Source organism: Callithrix jacchus, chromosome 16 (genome assembly GCF_049354715.1).
Source record: "Callithrix jacchus isolate 240 chromosome 16, calJac240_pri, whole genome shotgun sequence".
NCBI lineage: Eukaryota > Metazoa > Chordata > Mammalia > Primates > Cebidae > Callithrix > Callithrix jacchus.
In genome coordinates, this window is record NC_133517.1 from 25,512,519 (window position 1) to 25,534,207 (window position 21,689).

A 21,689-nucleotide genomic window follows, 5' to 3' on the forward strand; every position below is an offset into this window, starting at 1 on the left:
AAACATGTAGCAGATCCTACATGTAGTTAAGAAGTAAAGGTTGGCTGGGCACAGTGGCTCACTCCTGTAATCCCAGCACTTTGGGAGGTGGAGGCGGGAGGATCACTTGAGCCCAGGAGTTTGAGATCAGCCTGGGCAACAAAGTGAGACCCTGTCTCTACAAAAAAATGAGCCAGGCACGGTTGTGCATGCCTGTAGACCCTCCCTATTCGGGAGGCTGAGGATAGAGGATTATTCGAACCTGGGAAGTTGAGGCTGCAGTGAGCCATGAGTGCACCATTGCACTCCAACCTGAGGGACAGAGAGAGACTCTCTCAAAAAAAAAAAAAAGTGAAGGTTTTCATAACTCTCAAAGAAGAGCTTTCCACCTTCTTTTGGTGAGGCTGTGGGGAAAACAGCACTCACATCCATTGCTGGTGAGGGCAAAACTTGGTATAACACCTGTGGAGATAATTTGGTACTATTTATTCAATCTCACTTCTGGAAATTTGTCCTGCACATACAGAACACACAAGAGAAGTGATAAATGCCTTGGAGTTATTTATTGCAGCATTGCTTTTAATAACTAATAATTAACTGGGCATGGTGCCATCTGCCTATGCCAGCTACTTGGGAGGCAGAGGCAGGAGGCTCACTTTTGATGAGGAGTTCAAGACCAGCCTGGGCAACATAGTGAGACCATGTCAATAAATAAATAAATAAATAGAATTAAAGATTAGAAACAACCCAACTGTGGGCAGGTTAAATACAAAGTGGAATATAATGGAATGGTATGCAGTGGTCAAAAGCAGTGCTTATGGGCACAGACACTGTAGCCAAATTGCTTGGGGTTAAGTCCTGGGTTCTGGGCAGTGCTGCACTGGAGGCAGCCACCCTGGATGACAAGACTCTAATGTGAAGTTCTAAGGGATTTTGTCAGTTGTTTGTTTAACACAACCATTTTTTAAAATTAAATAATAAAGACAAGGATAATAAATACATAAAACTCATCATCTTCTGATTATTTTATGATTATGCTCTTGCCTAGGCTATGTAAGTCTGTTCTACCTGTATGATAGAAACATTTACAATGGTGTGTGACAGCACCTCCTCCCAACTTGGTGTTCAAGGTCAACAAGTTGGTGACTTGAAATCAGCCACAAGGGTGTATTCACATCTCAGAATTGCCAAATGCTACAAATCAGGGCTTTTTAAATTTTTTTTACTTTTTGTGTAAGTGAGTTACCACTACGTTGCTTAGGCTGGTCTTGAACTCCTGGTCTCAACTTGTTCTCCTGCCTTAGCCTCCCCCAGGTGCTGAGGTTACAGGTCTGGGCCACCGCACCAGCCATGAGGCTTTTTGTCTTAGAGAGTCATTTAAACGTTTGTCAGCATTCCACTGGTTACATGTGATGGGTACATCCGTTTTGCTACCCGTAAGCCCAGGATGATAACAGCACCTATTTGATAGGGTTATTAAGAGGATTCATGGGTTAACATATGTAAAGCATTTATGAGAGTGCTCAGCGTGCAATACAGCCAATGTAAGGGGTGGTTATGCTTCAGATCATTACTCCCAGTGCGGAAAAATCTCCAAGCTATATTGTTCCATTTTTTTAAAGCTCAGCAAAGCATGTATGAATGCTCTATTTTAGCTACAAAAGAGGGACAATTGAAAATACATATCCACAGCATCTTACATAAAGAAGCCTTGGAAGGATATGCAAAAATTAAATTAAAGGGGTTACCTGTTTCATCTTCGGTTGGAGGAATGGGAAGAGCTAGGTGGATGGAGGACTTGGGTAAGAGCAAGAGGTTTCATCGTACCTTGTATTTTCACTGAATTTTATGTTTTTGAGCTACAGAAACACATTCCCTATTGAAAACATTACACTAAAAACTGAACAATTTTCATTAATCCAATAAGCATTTCATCCTAATCTGCTGTAATCAAAACACTATGGAAGTCCCTCTGTGAGGGTCAGAAGGGGCAGAGAGGAAGGCGAGACCCTGGCTTCTGCCCTGCAGGAGTGCATGCTCCACTTGGAGAGGCAGAGCACACAGAGCACACACAGGGAGAACAGTTTGGTGGGACAGGTATGAGTCTGACTGCAGATGCACAAACATCACAGGGCTTGCATTTCCATCATGCAGATATGAGGCAGCTCTTAAGAGGTACTTACCATGTTGTGGGAGGGGAGTATCACACACTGGGATCTGTTGGGGGGTTTAGGGGAGGGACAGCAGGGGGTGGAGAGGTTGGGGACAGATAACATGGGGAGAAATGCCAGATATAGGTGATGGGGGGATGGAGGCAGCAAACCACATTGCCATATATGTACCTATGCAATAAGCCTGCATGATCTTCACATGTACCCCAGAACCTAAAGTACAATTTAAAAAATTTTTTCTAAAAAAACAGCTCATAAATATTTCTTTGCAAAATGCATATAATAGCAATGTGATACACTTCAACCCAAATTTCTTATTCCAGAATCAAGCTCTGTCCCCGCTGAAGAAAGGCCTCAAGTCCTTATGTGAAATAAAAGGTAACCTCTAGACACAAGGTTCTGGAATTCTCACAGAAAGTTGGTACTCTCAGGTAGACCTGATTTCTATGACTATTTTTAGAACACACCAAAAAGCTAAGGTATAAAAATTGTTAGTATTATTATTATGCACCTTTGTAAGTAGGAGACATTTGTTTATATAATTTGCATACAGGGAACATTCACATCTGAAATAGATAATAATTAATGACAAAACAAATCAAAATAGGGTGTAAAAATACCGATAGCAATCCCAGATGTTTTGATATTTTATTACTGTTATTGCAGATGCCTCAAAATAGCATTTACACCCATCACCACTTTGAAATAATGGTAGTTATTAGATCCACCAATAAATCTTATTACTTAGTATGTTACTAAAGAAGCAAATAAAGTACCATATATTTTTGGTAACTACTAAAAAAAAACAAAGAGCTACTTACCCTGTTGTATAAGGGATGTTTATGCCCCCTAGATTAATGCTCTCACATCCAACAATGAAGAGGGTTGAAAAGCACAGTAAAGACACCCCACTGCAGATCATTGCTAGTTTTGCAGATTCTCTGGCACCAAGTTTCAATTTTTTAATAATGTAGCCTCCGAGAACAATACCAACACCAGCACTGGGGACGATAATAACCCCTGGGGAGAAGAGAAAGAGAGAGTTAATTTGAACTTGTGTACACTATTATTCATCTTATCTATTCTGTCTCTTGCTCATAGTACTAGGGCAAAAAATCAAAAATCACCATAATCAATATATCTTCACTGTGTGTGATTTTACAATATAAGATAATTTTCAACACATATAATCAGCAAAGAACTGCCATCCAGATTTCAAAAAAATCTTTTACACAGCAAGAAAATAAAGACAAGCAATCCATTAGAAAAGTGAGTAAAACTTTAACAAGTTCTTCACCAAAGACAAAATCCAGACCAACAATAAACACATGAAAGGGGCTCAACCTCATTACACAGAGGGAAATACAGATGAGGCACCTAACACATCGAAATGATAAATACTCAGGTGACAGACACCCTAAATACCCATTACACAGAGGGAAATACAGATGAGGCACCTAACACATCGAAATGATAAATACTCAGGTGACAGACACCCTAAATACCCATTACACATTCTATGCATGTCACAAAGTTTCCCATGTACCTCATAAACATGTATGAATATAATGTATAAAAGAATTTTTTTAATGTAAAACCCACAGCAAAATACCACTACACACCAAAGTCTGACAATACCACAGGTTAAAAATGTAGCAGATTAAGAACTCTCAAAACATTGGCAGGATGTAAATCACAACGCTCATTTTGAAAAACAGTGTGGCATTATCTGGTAGCGTTGAAGATATACATGCCCTGTGACAATCAGTTCCATTCCTGGATCTATGCCCTGAAGACACTTGTGCACATGGGTACCATAAGACAGGGACAAGATATTTGAAGCATCATAATAGAAAAAAACTGGAAATAAACCAAATGTCCATCAACAGATATATCATATTTAGTATATCTATTTAAAGGAGTGCTTCTATACACTGATTAAATGGAAAGAAAGGTAGCTACACACAACTTTGTATGATGAATCATACAAAGACAATGTTGAACGGAAGGATCCAAATGCAACAGAATGCACATGACATGACTACATTGGCATGAAGTTCAGGAACTTGTAAAACTAAACTGCATTGTCTGGGAATGTACACACAGATGGTACGACGATGAAGAAAACCCAGGAGTAATCAACATCAAAGCCAAGATAGCAGAGGAAAGGATACGGAGGATCCTCTGGTGCTGGAAAATACTTCATGCCGTGACCTGGGTAACAGTTACTGCTATGGTCTGAATGTGTGTGTCCTCGAAAATTCACATGATGAAATCCTAATCGCCAAGGTGGTTAGGAGGTAGAGGCTTTGGAAGGTGATGAGGTCACAAGAGTGGGAGGCCTATAAATAAGATTTGTGTCCTTATAAAAGAGGCCTGAAAGAGCTACCTCGCCTTTCCATGTGAATTTACATGGTGGGAGGTACATGTGAGAACACAGCCTTCTGTAAGAAACTGGGCCCTCCTTCACCACACACGGAATTTGCCAGGGCCTTGTTATTGGACTTCCCAACCTCCAGAACTGTGAGAAATAAATTTATGTTGTTTATAATCCACCCAGTGCATGGTAATTTTGTTACAACCACCTGAATGAACTAAGACAGTTACACAGCATTCACTTTATGATTATCTCTAAATTGTGTGTAATGTACTTCTGGGTATGTTATTTTTCACTGTAAAGAATAAAGCAAGTGGCCAAGCAGAGTGGCTGGCACCTATGATCCCAGCATTTTGGCAGGCCAAGGCTGGCGGATCAGGTGAGGTCAGGAGTTGGAGACCAGCCAGGCCAACATGCAAAACCCCATCTCTACTAAAAACACAAAAATTAGCCAAGGGTGGTAGCACATTCCTGTAATCCCAGCTACTCAGGAGCCTGAAACAGGAGAATCACTTGATTGAACCCTGGAGGCAGAGGTTGCAGTAAGCCAAGATGGCACCACTGCATTCCAGCCTGGGCCGCAGAGTGAGACTCCATCTCAAAAACGTAAAATAAAATAAAGAAATCATCATGATGCCTGCCCCCAAGAACCTTACAATCTAAAAGAGAAACAAACTACTTAATAGGGATTGGGATACAATAAAATAATTACATGAAGGGGAGGAAGAGTCTTCCCTGGATGAAATCCAGGAAGGCTTCGCATAAGTGGCAGTATTTGAGTTGACTCTCAGTAGATGAGACAGAATCTGCCCAATGAACCAGCAGAGAGAATGTCCTACACAAAGAAAATACATGCACAGAGGCATGAGATAACAAAATTGAGGATTCAACACAATCCAAAACATTGAGTATGAATAGCAAGCAGCTGGGAGGTGGAAAGACCTGGAGACCTGGAGAAGAGAGGTAGGGAAAAAGGAGACCATGGAAGGAGCTTAGATTGTAGCTCTGACAAAGGAAGCCGCTGAAGAATCGTGAGCTGTGATTGAAAGGATGGAAGCTGTGTATTACAAAGATCATCCCTGAAATGAGATGCAAGACAGCTTAGATGGGGTCACAACTCAACTCAGAGGAAAGGTCAGGAGGATGACTGTGAAGGTCCCTGTGAGCCACAGTAGGGCCCTACAAAGATGGCCCAATAAATTAGATAAGACAGAGAGAGAGGAAGGATGACTGCATGACCAAAGATGGTGGGAGAAATTTGGAATAGGAGGAGGAATGTGTGTGCAGAGCAGCTCAATGGCCACCACTGTAGACTTGGTTGATTGTGAAGGACCTGAGGAACAATCAGGTGGAAATGCCTCAGCCAGGCACGGTGGCTCATGCCTGTAATCCCAGTATTTTGGGAGGCCGAGATGGACAGATCATTTGAGGTCAGGAGTTCCAGACAAGGCTGACCAACATGGTGAAACCCTGTCTCGGGGCTTGGTGGCATGTGCCTGTAATCTCAGCTACTCAGGAGGCTGAGGCAGAAGAATTGCTTGATCCCAAAAGGCAAGGTTGCAGTGAGCTGAGATCGCACCATTGCATTCCAGCCTGGGTGAAAGATCAAGACTCCATCTCAAAAAAAAAAAGAAAAGGAAAGAAACCCAAGAAACCTAGGAGAGAGTTTCAAGGAGAAAATGACATTATCAAGTGCCTTAGAGAAATCCGGTAAGAAAGACTGAAATGAGACAATGTGTCACTGGACCTCTGACAAGAGCAGTTTTAAGAGTGTCATGCAGGAGTAGTTAGTCACGAGGACCTAGAGTTTGGGAATCCAGACAGCTCTTTCTAGAACTTGGCATGTAAAGGGGATACGAGTCTAAAATTAGACTGGGGCCAAGGTAGGGCTGGGGTTTAGAGGGTTTCATCTGTTTCCTAGGATGCAGAGAGGACTTGAGCATATTTATATACTGAGGAAAATAAACTAAAAAGGAAATGAATGGTTGAATGTGGAGGGGAAAGTTTAGTGAATGACAATACAAGATCCTTGAGAAGTCAGGAAAAGATAGAATTAATAGCCCAGATAATCAACTTGGCCCTCAGTAGAGAGAGAGAGACTCCTTCATCTGGGCTAGAACAGGGGTTAAATCCATGGCTGAGCAGTAGCTTTACAATGTTAGTTTTTCTGTTATATTTTTCCATTATTTTGTAAATATAATGTAGGAAATGTTGTAACAAAACATTTGAAAAACATAGAAAAGTAGGAAGAAAAACACAGAAAAGTAAGAAGGAAAACAGAAAAATAGGAAGGAACAAAAATCCACTGATTGCATTCTGGCATATTTCATTGCAGACGTTTTTCCTCCGAGAATTCATAACATGCTGGAGATTCACTTTTTTATAGCTTTGATTTTTTTTTTCTGTACAATTGAAAATAAAACCAACTCTTAGAAGGAAGAGATATTGAGAACTTTAAATGTGGCCAAGGGTTGGAAAAACCATGGTGAGAAAGTGAAGTCAGAACTACACAGGTCCAGACGATATTGGACACCAGAAGCTTGCAGCTGCATTCACACGCACCGTTGCATGCTCCAGCATGTTCAGCAACCCGCGAAGAGGAGCAGAGGAAGACAGGGAGCTTAACTGAAAGCCAGTTTTGCCTGGCACCCAGTGTTCATCCTGCAATCCTCACCAGAGTCCTGTGAAATCAGCAATGGCTTTTTTTTTTTTGAGACAGAGTTTTACCCTTGTTGCCCAGGCTGGAGTGCAGTGGTGTGATCTTCGCTCACTGCAACCTCTGCCTCCCAGGTTCAGGTGATCCTCCTTCCTCAGCCTCTTAAGTAGCTGGGACTCCAGGTACTGGCCACCATGCCCAGCTAATTTTTGTATTCTTAGTAGAAATGGGGTTTCACCATATTGGCCAGGCTGTTCTCAAACTCCTGACCTCAGGTGATCCACCCACCTTGGCCTCCCAAAGTGCTGGGATTACAGGAGTGAGCCTGGCCGGCAATGGCCCTTTTACAGATGAGGAGATTGAAGGCTCAGGAAAGTGGCCTGCTTACTGACATTTTCTGTTCCCAGCCCCACACTGGGCCCACATTATCACATCTGCCTCTTACACCCAACCAGTCCATGAAATCTCACCCAGAGCTCTGGAGTGAGATGAGCTGGTGAATGAAAGAAAGTACCCTCCTCACCAAGAAAACGTATACATACTATCAATGTGATTAATTTGCCTTTAGAATGAAAACGTTTTATTCATAAAATTTCCATTTCAACTGAGCAATTGTGGAGCAGCAGATAGTGTACTAGACCCTCAGGATAACAACAAATCTCCATGCTGGCAGCTGAGTCATAATTAAAAAGCAGCAGAATTTATTTGACTATGCATCCTAATTAGCATTAGGCCCTCAAAAACAGAACATTTGTCATCAGTAAATATGAGGGTACACCACAGTGAAAACCCATGAAAATGTTCTTCTGCGCCTCCATCATCTCCATCTCGCTGCACTATTAAAATAGAAAGATCTGACCACTCATTACGCGAATATGGACATTGCTCAGATCTCCAGTCAGAGAACAATGCAAAGTTTGCTTTGGGTAATCATACACATCTCAGGAAGAGCAGCGGGGATGGGGTCGGACAGTTCAGAGCCTTCTCTGTCCCTCACCCCCCACCCTCAAAGCCCCTGGCTCCAAGTACAGAGGTTGTAGTGAGCTTATGGAGGGTCTGGTAGTCAGTTTCTCCACCCGCCACCCCGCCTGCCCATTCCCTGTTGGGGGTGGAAAAAACAAATATAAAAGATGGGTTCTCCCAGCAAAAGTTACTTTGTCTGTTGTCTCTCGCTAGCTCTGTTGTCTGAGCTCAAATTCACGTCCCTGGTTGGTGCCCTCCTTCCCTTCACTCTGTCCCCAGACCCCAGAGAGTCAGCCCGCTGCGCCTCTTACCCCTGCACCCCTCACCTCTCTGCGCCTCTGCGCCTGACCCTGCCGGGTTCCCAGACTCGGAAGGACCCCTGAGTTCCTGCTCTCCGCGCCCTCTAATGGCCAAGACCTGGGGAGCGTGGGGGAGAAGCAAGCGGGGGAAAAAGCCATCAAATGATGGATGGATGCCCAAGGACACCTCGGTATGTTCGGTGGGGAGGGCGACGGGGGCAGAGCGGGGAAGATAGGAATGTCTGCACCAAGCCCAGGCACCCGAGGCCCGAGGTGCCAGCCATAGAGGAAAGAGCCCAACGCAATTCCAGGTGTTCAAGAGACAGATCTGGGTAAGAGTGTGGGCTCTGTAGCCAGATCCCCTGAGTTCAGATCTCAGCTCAGCCACTTACAAGCTGCATGTCTTTAGGCAAATTACTGAAAATTTCCAGGCCTCAGATTTTCTCCTCTTTGAAACGTGGATTATAATAGTATCTTCTTCGTAGGGTTGTTGGGATTAAATGAATTAAGACCTGTGAAAGGCTTAGAACAGTGTCTGATTCATAGCATACAATCAACAAATGCTGGCCATCATCATCATCATTTTAACAAGTATGAACTTCATTATCTGCCTCATATTATGAGTTTAACTCAGCACACATATGTTGGACTTATAATTAAGCAAATTCCTAAATGCTTTTTAATCTATAGAATTGAATTTAAGCAATCTATCAATGGGCCAACATAAATCTCTATGTTTCTGAAACACACAAACCTTTGATATTTACTATGTGTTCTTAACACACAAACCTCTCTTAGATATTTAGCAGCGTGTCTTTTATCTGAATCTAAAGAACTCACTGCAACGTTAAGTGCTGACAATGCAGAAGATTCTGCTTTGCTCATAAAGGATCTGGGAATATCCTGCTGCTTTCCAGCTGGAAATCTTTTATCTACTTATTTATCCAAGCAAATAGACACTAATTGTCCTACTTCCTTTCTTTCTCTGTCAAGCACTATTATGCCGCAACATTAGATTTTGACATTTTTATTCTGGGTCCCAATATTGCTTGCCTTTTGTGGCTCCATGAAGCTGAAAGGTCTTTATGAAAAATAATATTATTTAATTACCAAATATAAAAGCTAATGGCTGAATTTTTCCTCTTTTGCTCCAATTTTTGCCAATTTGTATATTGTAAATAGACACAGAAAATATACGTAAGCTTAAAGCATGATTTGGAGCACAGGGAAACTTGAACCAAAGAAGAGAACAAAATGGGGCAATCCATTCATTATCAGGAATGTATTATAAGTTCAGGGAGCTTCAATTGTGCTGTCCTTGCTATTGCTAAGACAACAACAATGTGCTTTTATGGTAGCCAGTGCCAGCCCCTGTTATCACACTTGCCACACCTAATGTGTTTATTCCTTGTCTTTCTGTTATCTTTCTTTAAGGTTCTTGTCTATATTTTCAGCATCTTCCTATTTCTTTAGCACTGACCAACACCATGTGTGTGTGTTTGGATAAAAAAAAAAAATCATCTTGAACTTATTATATAAAATCTTATATAACTTTGAACTTAATATATAAAATCTTCAAATGATTTACTCGTTAATTTCTGTTTTCAGTTATTCCTGCAACTAGGTTATATCCCATTTTACAAACAGAAAATCTAAGATGTAATTTGAGATTACAATAAATTGCTAAAATCAGTTGAAAACTGATAAGCACTTAATATCTAGATTGATGCCTGAAAAATCTTTTACCAAGATTCTGAATTGAACATTATTAGCAAAAGCTTAAACTGCGAAGTCCCCAAAGGAAACAAAGAGTAAAATATCAGGTCTCTGAAACCTCTTATCTGTTGTGAAATTACAGAGGTGCAGAATGTCCCACCATGGTGAATTGATACAGACAGGCTCTCAGAATCTCAGACATTATCATTTCTTTGCTCTAGTTACACTGCCCTTTCGGTGTTTTCTGTGTCCAAAGTTTCCTTACGTTCTGTTGAAAATAAATGGCTTGCAAACATGAGACTACCAACAAATATGGAATATCATTGTAAGCCATTATGACATGTGGATTCTGCTGCTGCCTGGCTGGGCATATGGGAGGAGCAAGAAAGAATGAGTACCAAGAAAAGAAGTACCATTTATTCACTCATTCATTCTCTCTCCCCCTCCTGCCCTCCTCCCTTTTTCTTTTTATGTGCAAGTGCACACAGGCATGCACATTCACACACCCACAAACAACCGCATACACACACCCAGAAACAACCACATACCACACACAAATGTTGATTACATCCCAGGTAGTGTAATAACTACTCTAAATATTGTATCGCCTTTAATTCTCAAAATGTTACAGATCTTTATGCTCTGAACCCAAAGTGTGTCTTATAATCAATAGTATGCAAGCTTTATGTAATGATCTAATTAGAAGCATTTTTCTTTCATAGCAACTCAAAATCATGGTGCACCTTCCCAGCAAAGGTGTGTTAGACTGGATGGAGGAATACAGCATTCTCTCCACATCACAGAGGAAGAAACAACTAAAGAGTGCTAGAGCAAGGAAACCGACTCAAGTTTATTTCACTTTTCTAAAGCCTAAACTTTTAACCCGATGCTTCAAAAGACATCTTTTCCTCTTGCTCAGAATAAATGATCTTGCCCTTTTAGGCTTCCACTTTCTCTTGCAAACATTTCCTAATAGAAAATAAGTATCAATTACTGTCAGGAGGAAACAACTAAAAAGATTATTTTAAAAATCCAAACCTTGAAGCTAGCAAATTTTAACTGATCTGAGAGCAGACAGTACTGTAAGAATATATTCTCACAAAGTATACATAACTCCACAAAGTATAAAGCAAAGTGTATCTCTTTCTCTTTTGTATATCTCAGTCTTACTGTTGTAAAACATTTCAGCAATCCCTTCATAAATGATGAACAAGATGTATCATTATAATTAATTTAAGGTACCTTTTTCTTTGATCTCAGTAGCTGTTTAAGACAGAGAACAAACTATTTCTTTTTTTTATTGCATTTTAGGTTTTGAGGTACATGTGCAGAACATGCAAGACAGTTGCATAGGTACACACATGGCAGTGTGTTTTGCTGCCTTCCTCCCCTTCACCCACATTTGGCATTTCTCCTGAGGCTGTCCCTCCCCTATTCCCCCCAATAGACCCCAGTGTTTAGTACTCCCTTCCCTGTGTCCATGTGTTCTCATTTTTCATCACCCGCCTATGAGTGAGAATATGCTGTATTTCATTTTCTGTTCTTGTGTCAGTTTGCTGAGAATGATGTTCTCCAGATTCATCCATGTCGCTACAAACGACACGAACTCATCATTTTTGATCGCTGCATAACATTCCATGGTGTATATGTGCCACATTTTCCCAGTCCAGTCTATCATCGATGGGCATTTGAGTTGGTTCCAGGTCTTTGCTATTGTAAACAGTGCTGCAATGAACATTCCTGTGCATGGGTCCTTATAGTAGAACAATTTATAGTCCTTTGGATATATACCCAGTAATGGGATTGCTGGGTCAAATGGAATTTCTATTTCTAGGTCCTTGAGGAATCGCCACACTGTCTTCCACAATGGTTGAACTAATTTACACTCCCACCAACAGTGTAAAAGTGTTCCTATTTCTCCACATCCTCTCCAGCATCGGTTGTCTCCAGATTTTTTAATGATTGCCATTCTAACGGGCGTGAGATGGTATCTCAATGTGGTTTTGATTTGCATCTCTCTAATGACCAGTGATGATGAGCATTTTTTTCATATGATTGTTGGCCTCATGTATGGCTTCTTTTGTAAAGTGTCTGTTCATATCCTTTGCCCATTTTTGAATGGGCTTGTTTGTTTTTTTTCCTGTAAATTTGTTTGAGTTCTTTGTAAATTCTGGATATCAGCCCTTTGTCAGATGGGTAGACTGCAAAAATTTTTTCCCATTCTCTTGGTTGCCGATTCACTCTAGTGACTGTTTCTTTTGCCATGCAGAAGCTGTGGAGTTTGATTAGGTCCCATTTGTCTATTTTGGCTTTTGTTGCCAATGCTTTTGGTGTTTTGGTCATGAAGTCCTTGCCTACACATATGTCCTGAATGGTTTTGCCTAGATTTTCTTCTAGGGTTTTTATGGTGCCAGGTCTTATGTTTAAGTCTTTAATCCATCTGGAGTTAATTTTAGTGTAAGGTATCAGGAAGGGGTCCAGCTTCTGCTTTCTGCACATGGCTAGCCAGTTTTCCCAACACCATTTATTAAACAGGGAGTCCTTTCCCCATTGCTTGTTTTTGTCAGGTTTGTCAAAGATTGTATGGTTGTAGATATGTTGTGTTGTCTCTGATGCCTCTGTTTTGCAAACTATTTCTTTAAAGCCATAATATTTCATGGCATAGCTTCAAGCCAAAACTTAAAGAAGGGGTAGCAAAGCCCCCTGCTAGGACGTTGGATTAGGAAAGGCAGCCTGTATGTGTTGATTATTTGCTACAATCAGAGTTGCCAGTACCTGAAGAAGCCTTTAAGCATAGTAGAAGAACTTACAGTAAGTTCTTTTGGGAATTTCCTTTTGAGGCAGATAAGCTGGGGGGATAGCTTGCCTAGTTCAAAGTTGCTGCACCCCAGCTGTCCCACGTTTTGCCCCTCTATAACTTCAGTAAGAGGGGACAGAAGTAGACTTCAGTGTCCTCTATCAAGTTCCCCATAACAATCACAGTGTGGCTCCCATGGGACCACTTACAGCTAAGCAAGGGAAAATGCCCTTGGATTTCTAACATAGCCTTGCTGAAATTTTTGGTAAAGGCTTTCAAAGGAATTACACACTCCTAAAAACCTTAGCCTCGATGACTTCAACAGGGAGCTATTTATATAAAGCCCATGTTTAACTCCTCTGAGGCCAAATGGATCTCATTCACCCCAGGAACACCTTCTTCAACTCTTTGCCAACACTGGGAGATACTGTGCAGTAGGAGAGAAACATGAGAACCCAATCTCAGGATTCAAGGTCTGGGGATCACTGAAGGAAAGGTAATAAAAGGGAACATTCAACAGAGAAAACAACCGTGCTTTTCACTTCAGGTTTCTGTAAAGCTCTGACTGAAATAATGCATAAAAGAGAATGCTGAGCTGTTTTATGAAAGGGATTCAAAAATCAAATCAAATTAATATTTCATCTTTTATGGCTTACAAACCTAAAAGAATTTTCTGCATCCAAGCGATAAACCCACAGAGGGCAAAAACCACTTGAAATGATGAAATGCAAAAATCTCAGTGTTTACTTCTGATCTCCCTAGTGCTGGGAAACTGAAGGTGAAAAGCTCTAAGCAAACTACTGGAAAGGCAGGTAGGGGAAATTTTGCAGGAGAATAATAGTACCTTATTAACTTTTTCAACTATCAAAATAAGCCTCAAACGACACTGGTATCAATGTAGTGTACTGGGTTTCCATTCACAGAAGTAAAGCCCACAGATGCCGCCCATGCTGCGTGCGAAACCCTCTTTGGAGGCCCTTTGGGCAAGATTCATTTTCTGTCAGCAACTTGCAACTTCTCTGTTTATTGTTGCCCAAATCCAACAGCCCTCGGAGCTTTCCCATCAAGACAGTTCATCGTCATGACGCCCACTAATGGCAGAACTGCAAAACGCTGACAAAGCTCTCCTTCCCCTGGGAGAAGTAAGCAGACTTTTCAAACTCTGTATCTGGAAAAAAAAAATTAAGAGAAACCTCTGCACATCTGAACTATACCTATTAGAATGCCCTTGCCCCATGAGGGCCAGGTGGAAATTTTGCCTTTGAGAAACCATATTCATTCTGCCGAGTGAGCAGGGAAGACCAGAGTAGCCGTTCCAGAAATATAGTCCAATCAGTAATTAGACACATTGTGTATCTTTTTCTTCTTTTAATTGAGTGCTTCTCTAAGCTATAATTCATGTATATACAATTTGCCTACTTAAAGGGTACAGTTTGATGTTTTTAGTATATTCACAGACACATGTAATCATCTCTAAAATTTTAGAACATTTTCATCACCTCAAAAAGAAATGCCATATCCATTAACTATCACACTCAGCCCTCCCTCGCCCCTTACTGCTCCAGCCCTAGAGAATCACCACTCTAATTTTTACCGCCACAGATTTGCATATTGAAGACATTTTACATAAATGGGGTCATACAACATGTGTGTCTGGCTTCTGTCACTTAGTATGTTTTCAAGATTCATCTATGTTGACTCATGTCTTAGTTCTTCACTCCTATTTATGGACAAATAACATTTCATTGTATTTCTGGATCACATTTTATTAATAATATTTACCCACTAGGAGATGGACATTTGAGTTGTTCCCACTTTTTGGTTATTATGAGTAATGCTGCTATGAACATTTGTGTACAAGTTTTGTGTGAGCATATGTTTTTGTTTCTCTTGGATACATGCCTAGAAATGGAACTTCTGGATCATATGTTAACTCTGATTACCGTTAGGAAAACCTAACGGTATATCCAAAGATACACAAAGACTCAAAACAAAGTATTAGAGAAAAACTTACCAACTAAATGGAGAGCAAAAATAAATAAATAAACAAAAAGCAGGAGTTGCAATTCTCACATTTGATAAAATAGATTTCAAAGCAACAAAGATACAGTGGTAAAAGGATCAATGCAACAATAAGATCTTAATACCCAGATACATAAGACCCATAACGAGATTTAGACTCAACGAGACAGAAAATTAATAAGGATATCCAGGACTTCAACTCAGATCCGGAACAAGTAAACTCAATAAATATTTATAGAGTTCTCCATTTTAAATACACAAAATATTGATCGGCCATTAATAATACCCATTTTTAGAATGAAGCAATATTCCTGTTCTCTCTCCCTCTTTTTCTTCCTCTTTCTTCCTCTCCTTCTCTCCTTTTCTTACTTTTCAACATCCTAGTTCCTCACCTCTACTCAATAAAAAAAAGAAAAAAAAAAACTCTGTATTTGAGGACATGCCACAATGTTTTCCCAAGTGGCTGCACCATTTGACATTCCCAGCAGCGGTATGAGGGCCCCAATTTCTACACATCTTCACCCACTCTTGTTATTATCACAGACAATATTCTATTTTAGCCATCTGAGTGAGTGTGAGGTGGTATCTCATTGTGGTTTTGATTTGCATTCTCCTGGTAACTAACAGGGCTGAGCGTCTTCCCATGTGCTTATTGTTGGACGTTGCTACATCCTGAAATGTCTACATACTTTGCCCATTTTAATTGGCTTATTTGTCTTTTTATTATTGAGCTATAAGAGTTCTTTATATGTTCTAGATATTACTGCCTTAGCAGATATATGATTCTCAAATTTTTCTCCCATTCTACAAGCTGCCTTTTTACTTTTTTTTTTTTTGGAAGTCAGGGCCTTGCTCTGTTACCCATGCCGGAGCGCAGTGACACAACTATGGCTCGCTGTAGCCTCAACCTCCCAGGCCCAAGTGATTCTCCCTCCTCGGACTTCCACATAGCTGGGACTATGGCACATGCCAACACTCTTAGCTAATGTTTATATTTTTATACAGCCCATGTTGCCCAGGCTGCTCTCGAACTCCTGGGCTCAGGCAACTGTCCTGCCTTATTCTCCCAGTGTTGGAATCATAGGCATGAGCCGCGATGCCCGGCCCATTTTTATTTTTATTTTTTGAGGCAGAGTTTCACTCTTGTTGCCCAGACTGCAGTGCAATGGTGTGATCTGGGCTCAAAAATCAGCTGACAATAAATATATAAGGTTATTTCTGGGGTCTCAATTCTGTTTTGTTGATGTTTTTGTCTGCTTTAACCCCATACCATACTGTCTTGATTTCTGTTACTTTTTAGTAAGTTTTGAAATTAGGAATTATGAGTCCTCCATCTTTGTTCTTTGTCAAGATTATTTTGGCTACACTAGGTACCTTACATTTGCTACCTGAATTTTAGAAGCAGCTTGCCAATTTTTGCAAAGAAGCCAGTTGGAATTTTGATGGGGCTTGTACTGAATCTGCAGATAGATCAATTTGGGAAATATTGACATCCTAATAATATTAAGTCTTCCGGTCCATGAACATGCAATGTCTTTTTGTTTATTTACATTTTCCTTAGTTTTTAACATTTAATTTTTTAACTGATAAATAAAAATTATATACATTTACCAGGTACAGCATGCCATTATGAAATGACAAAACATTGTGTAATAGCGAAGTTGAGCTAATTAAAATATGTAGTACTTCACATACTTATTTTTTGTAGTGAGAACACACAAATTCTACTCTTTTATCAATTTTTAAGAATACACTGCATCTTTTTTTTGTTTTTTTGGTTTTCTTTTTTTGAGATGGAGTTTCGCTCTTGTTACCCAGGCTGGAGTGCAATGGCACAATCTCGGCTTACCCCAACCTCCGCCTCCTGGGTTCAGGAAATTCTCCTGCCTCAGCCTCCTAAGTAGCTGGGATTACAGGCACGCGCCACCATGCCCAGCTAACTTTTTGTATGTTTAGTAGAGACGGGGTTTCACCATGTTGACCGAGATGGTCTCGATCTCTTGACCTCATGATCCACCCGCCTCGGCCTCCCAAAGTGCTGGGATTACAGGCTTGAGCCACCACGCCCGGCCCCCTGCATCGTTTATTAACTATAGTCACCCTGTCGTACAGATCTTTTGAATTTATTCCTCCTACATAACTGAAATTTTGTATCCTTTGACCAATGTTTTATTTCTAAACAATGTTTCGTGGTTTACATTACTTTTGTTAAATCTGCTCCTAAATACCTCATTCTTTTGATGCTAGTGTAAGTGTAATTGTTTCCTTAATTTGATATTCGATTCATTGCTAGTGTATAGAAGTACAATACATTTTTGTATATTGATCTTATAAGATCTTGCAACCTTGTTGAACACATTCATTAGTTCTAATAGTTTTTAAGATTTTCTCTATAGAAGATCACATAATCTGCAAACAGACATAGTTTTACTTCCTTCTATCTGAATGCCTTTTATTTCACTATCTTCCTTAACTGCCCTGGGTATAATCTCCAGTGTAACACTGAATAGATACAGCAAGAGCAGGCGTTTTTCCTCGTTCCTGATCTTAGGGAGAAACCATCCAGTCTGTCATCATTAAGAATGATCTTAGCTGTGGGTTTTCCATAGATGCCCCTTATTATGTTGTGTTCTAAATCTTCAATTACTTAAATGATAGTTGACCTAAAATTCATTTTTGTCTTATTTACAAACATGTTTTTAAGACTAACTTTCAGAAAACTTGGGATTTTTAAATACAAAAATTTTGGATTTTTAAAGTTTACATTTAATTTAACAGATAGTATGTATTGAGCATCCACTCTGTGCCAAGGCCTATTCTAAACTCTAGAGAGACACAGGGAATAAAAGTGACTAAAATTGCTGCCCAGATTAGTTTACAGTGTAATGTGGGAAACAGACAAACCAGTATTTAAGCAAATTGTACAGAATGTTAGAAGGTAAAAACTACTACAAAGAAAAATGCCCATCAGAGTAAGGAAAATGAGGAGTAGGAAAAGGAGTTGCATTTTTAACTGGAGTATCCTGGATGAAGTCTCATTGGCAAGGGCCATTCGTGCGAAAACCTGGAGGAATATCAGTGCAGCATTTGGGGGATTAAATGATACTCCAGTTGTATACTGCCCCCATCTATTCATCAAAGAAAGTTTACCAGGAATCCAGGATAATAAAAATCAAAACATTTTGTAGCAAGAAGAAACTTCAAAAAATTAATCAGTTCACCTTGCTCTATGAATAAGGTAGCTTAAGCCAGAAAAAAGATAAGATCTTTAGACAAGGCAGTGACAGATGGGATGAAAACCTTAACCAGGGTGCTACATACTGCACTTTTAACCCAAATATTTTGTTTGCTTGTTTGTTTCAAAAGACATGCACAATTCCACCAGATAATAAAATCCACAAAATAAGTTTTACAAATGCAAACATATTATAGGAATCTAATGGTTGGAGCATTTGTGGAGAACATCAACCCTACTGTCTATGGAACTTAGGTTTCAGAAATCTATTAACTAATTCACCTTATAAAAACTAGTCATTGAGTAGAAGTTACTATAAAGGAAACAGATGACATGGTTCCTGTGTGTCTACAAAGACTTAAATTTGATTAGACCCATCTCTAAATCTCTCAGCAAATCATCTAATTGTCTCCTCTTATTGCTCAGACCTTATTTATTCTTGGTTTTTAACAATAAAATCACATGTTTCAGATAAAATTTCTCTTTGGAAGACAACAATATAACTTGAAAAGCTATAAGTAGTAAATGCAATAAATATTTAAAATTTAACCCCAAAGATACAGATCAACCAGCAAAGGAAAACAATACAGTGTAGCAACTGTGAATGTAATGTATCTCCCACTGACACCATGGGCTTCTTTCATGGTGTGATGCTCATTGGGTTCACCAACCCCAGATATTAAAAGAAGGCTTCACCCGCATCAAAGGTGGCCTGAATCTTTTCACATTTTTATTTTCACCAAAATGAAGACTATGCAAGGCACAAGCCAAATAAAGTATTAATATTTCTACACTCCAAGTTGCAGGAGAGTAGCTAACATCTTAGATAATTAGACGGGAACTGAGAGCAGGCATAACAAGATTAGGAAGTGGACAGAGCAAAAACAGGACAATTTCATAGGTGCAACTCAAGTTTCAACCCATTAGAACAAGAGAGGACTTCGTGTTTTAGTATTTACTAACATTTTCAAAACTATTACGACATCATATGAAATAAAGTATTTGGGCTTTTTATTTTTTGTTTGTGTGTCACAGAATCATAGAATTTGGAAGTGCGTTAGAGCAGAGATTACTACTTACTCTCCAATGACTTCTTTTTCTTAAAGCAAGAATTGACAAGTTTTTCTTCTAAGAGCTAGATTGCAAGTATTTTCTAATTTGTGAGTCAGACAGTGTCTATTACACTAGCCATCTCTGTCATTGTAGAGTCATGGACGTGTAAACAAATGGGCATGATTGTGTTCCAATAAAGTTTTATTTACAAAAACAAGAAGCAGGCTAACTTTGGCCCAAGATCCCCATTCTAGAGTAACAGCTTGGATTATGGCTGCTTGTAATAGACTACATTCCTCAGCCTCTCTTGCAACTAGGTGTGGCCATGTGGCAAGTTCTGGCCAAAGTGATGTAAGCAAAAGTAGTACATCCATGCTCTTCCTCCTTCCTCCTTCCATGTTGCTGCTTGACTGCCACTTTGAGCTAAAAGGAAAAGAATCTGCAATGGAGAAGAAATTGGAAGCACTATGGGTTATTACAGTCCCTAAACCAGCTCTGAGCTATGTCCAGAATTTTACGTCACTGAGAATTAAGATCTCTTTTGTTCAAGCCTCTGTTCCTTTGAGTCTCTGATATGCTCAAAAAATATATAATCCTAAATTAACACAGGAACCCAGAGATCATGTATTTAACTCCGTTGTGTTATAGATGACAACATTAAAATGAGGCTCTGAAAAGATGAGTGATTCACCTCCGATCAATGACTAATTAACGCCAGAGCAAGGCCTCAACTGTTTTCCAATTCTAAATCCTATGCTTTTCTAGATTTATATGAAGCTAGTGCTCCCATAAACATACATTTAAATTACAAATGTCTCTTATTTTCTTTGCGAGATGTTTTTCAGTCACTTAAGCCACTTTATTTTTGAAGGAACAGGTACTCAGTTTTATTCTAAAAGTGAAGAAAAATATTTTTAGTTATAGAAACTTGCTTTATGATCAGTTCTTTCATATCCTATTTATTTCAGAAAGGCAGATATTTTAGACTAATTTTCCACCTGAATCAGCAGAAAACAAAATTCTTTTCAAAGGGTTTACCCCTTTATTGTCTTCAATCCTGAGGTACATGCCAAAAAATAAAATAACTATGATTAAAAGATGAAATGTGTTTGTAAACCAGGCACAATAACTCACTCCTGTAATCCCAGAACTTTGGGAGACCTAGGCAGGTGGATCACCTCAGGTCAGAAGTTCGAGACCAGCCTGGCCAACATAGCGAAACCTCATCTGTACTAAAAATACAAAAGCTAGCCAAGCATGGTGGCACATGCCTACAGTCCCAGCTACTTGGGAGGCTGAGACAGGAGAATCACCTGAGCCCAGGAGACAGAGGTTGTACTAAGCTGAGATCTACCACTGCTCTGCAGCCTGGGTGACAGAGCGAGACTCTATCTCAAAATAAATAAATAAATAAATAAAATTAAAAATACGTTTATGTTAAAATGAGCTAACTTTAACTTTAATCAAGATTACTAACAACAATCTAAACTCATGGAGGGAAATAAGCCCTTATGACTTTTTCAAAGCACATTCACATCAATTATTTCATTGATCAATACAACAGCTCTATAAACAAGTATTATCTGCTTATACAGATAAGAAAACAGACTGAGAAAATGAAATGACAATACAATAATCAAGATAAATGTTTGGAGTACTTCAAGTCTTAAAGTACTTACACTTAATATTATTTAATCTTATGGATAACTATTTATTCCTATTTTTTTGTATAAGGAAACTAAGGTACAAGAATGACATGCCTTGCCCAAGATCACAAAGCAAACAAAACAAAGAGTACAAAAATCTGACTTCAAAGGCAAGCTCTTTCAGGCCTGATATGAGAAAAATCTGCTGCCTAATTTCCAAGTCCATTGTTCCCTCTAAAACTGAAACCTAGTCTCTTAACTCCTGCCTGTTTTTCAATTAGTTACACTGTCTCCTAAAACAAACTCAAATCTTCAAGACAAAAATGATGAGATTTGTTAACATATGCATGGTGTATGTGTGTGTGTGTGAATATTTGTGTATGAGCATATGTATTGTTTGTGAATGTACACATACATATATATACATATATAAGTAACAATTAATTTGGCTGACACAGAGATGAGGCAGTGAGTGACTAGTCTTGAACCATAATTTAGCCACAACATATGAGACTATAGTAAATACATATCCTTTGAAAAAGTATTGGCATTTTAAGTTTACCTCATGTTAGTATAAGACACAACAAGATAAACTTACTGAAGAATCTAAATTTTATATTGACCACAACATGAAAAGTATAGCACAAGACCAGCACTTTGATTTTCAACTATATTGAAATATTTATAAAGATGTATTTTTTGTGTGTAACATTAAAACTACATTTTGTTCTGTCTATAAGGTAGATTTTATTAATAATTTAATGTTGTGCCAGAT

At 39.3% G+C, this 21,689-nt stretch overlaps 1 protein-coding gene across 2 annotated transcripts in view; it reads right to left on the reverse strand.

Annotated features, from left to right (window-relative positions):
• Positions 1-21,689, reverse strand: part of SLCO5A1 (solute carrier organic anion transporter family member 5A1) — a 147,241-nt gene that overhangs the window by 29,062 nt on the left and 96,490 nt on the right. For both annotated transcript variants that reach the window (XM_002758978.5, XM_002758977.5), the window contains one exon: positions 2,972-3,170. In XM_002758978.5, coding sequence (XP_002759024.3) covers positions 2,972-3,170 — 199 coding nt within the window. The remainder of the gene's footprint in view (positions 1-2,971; positions 3,171-21,689) is intronic.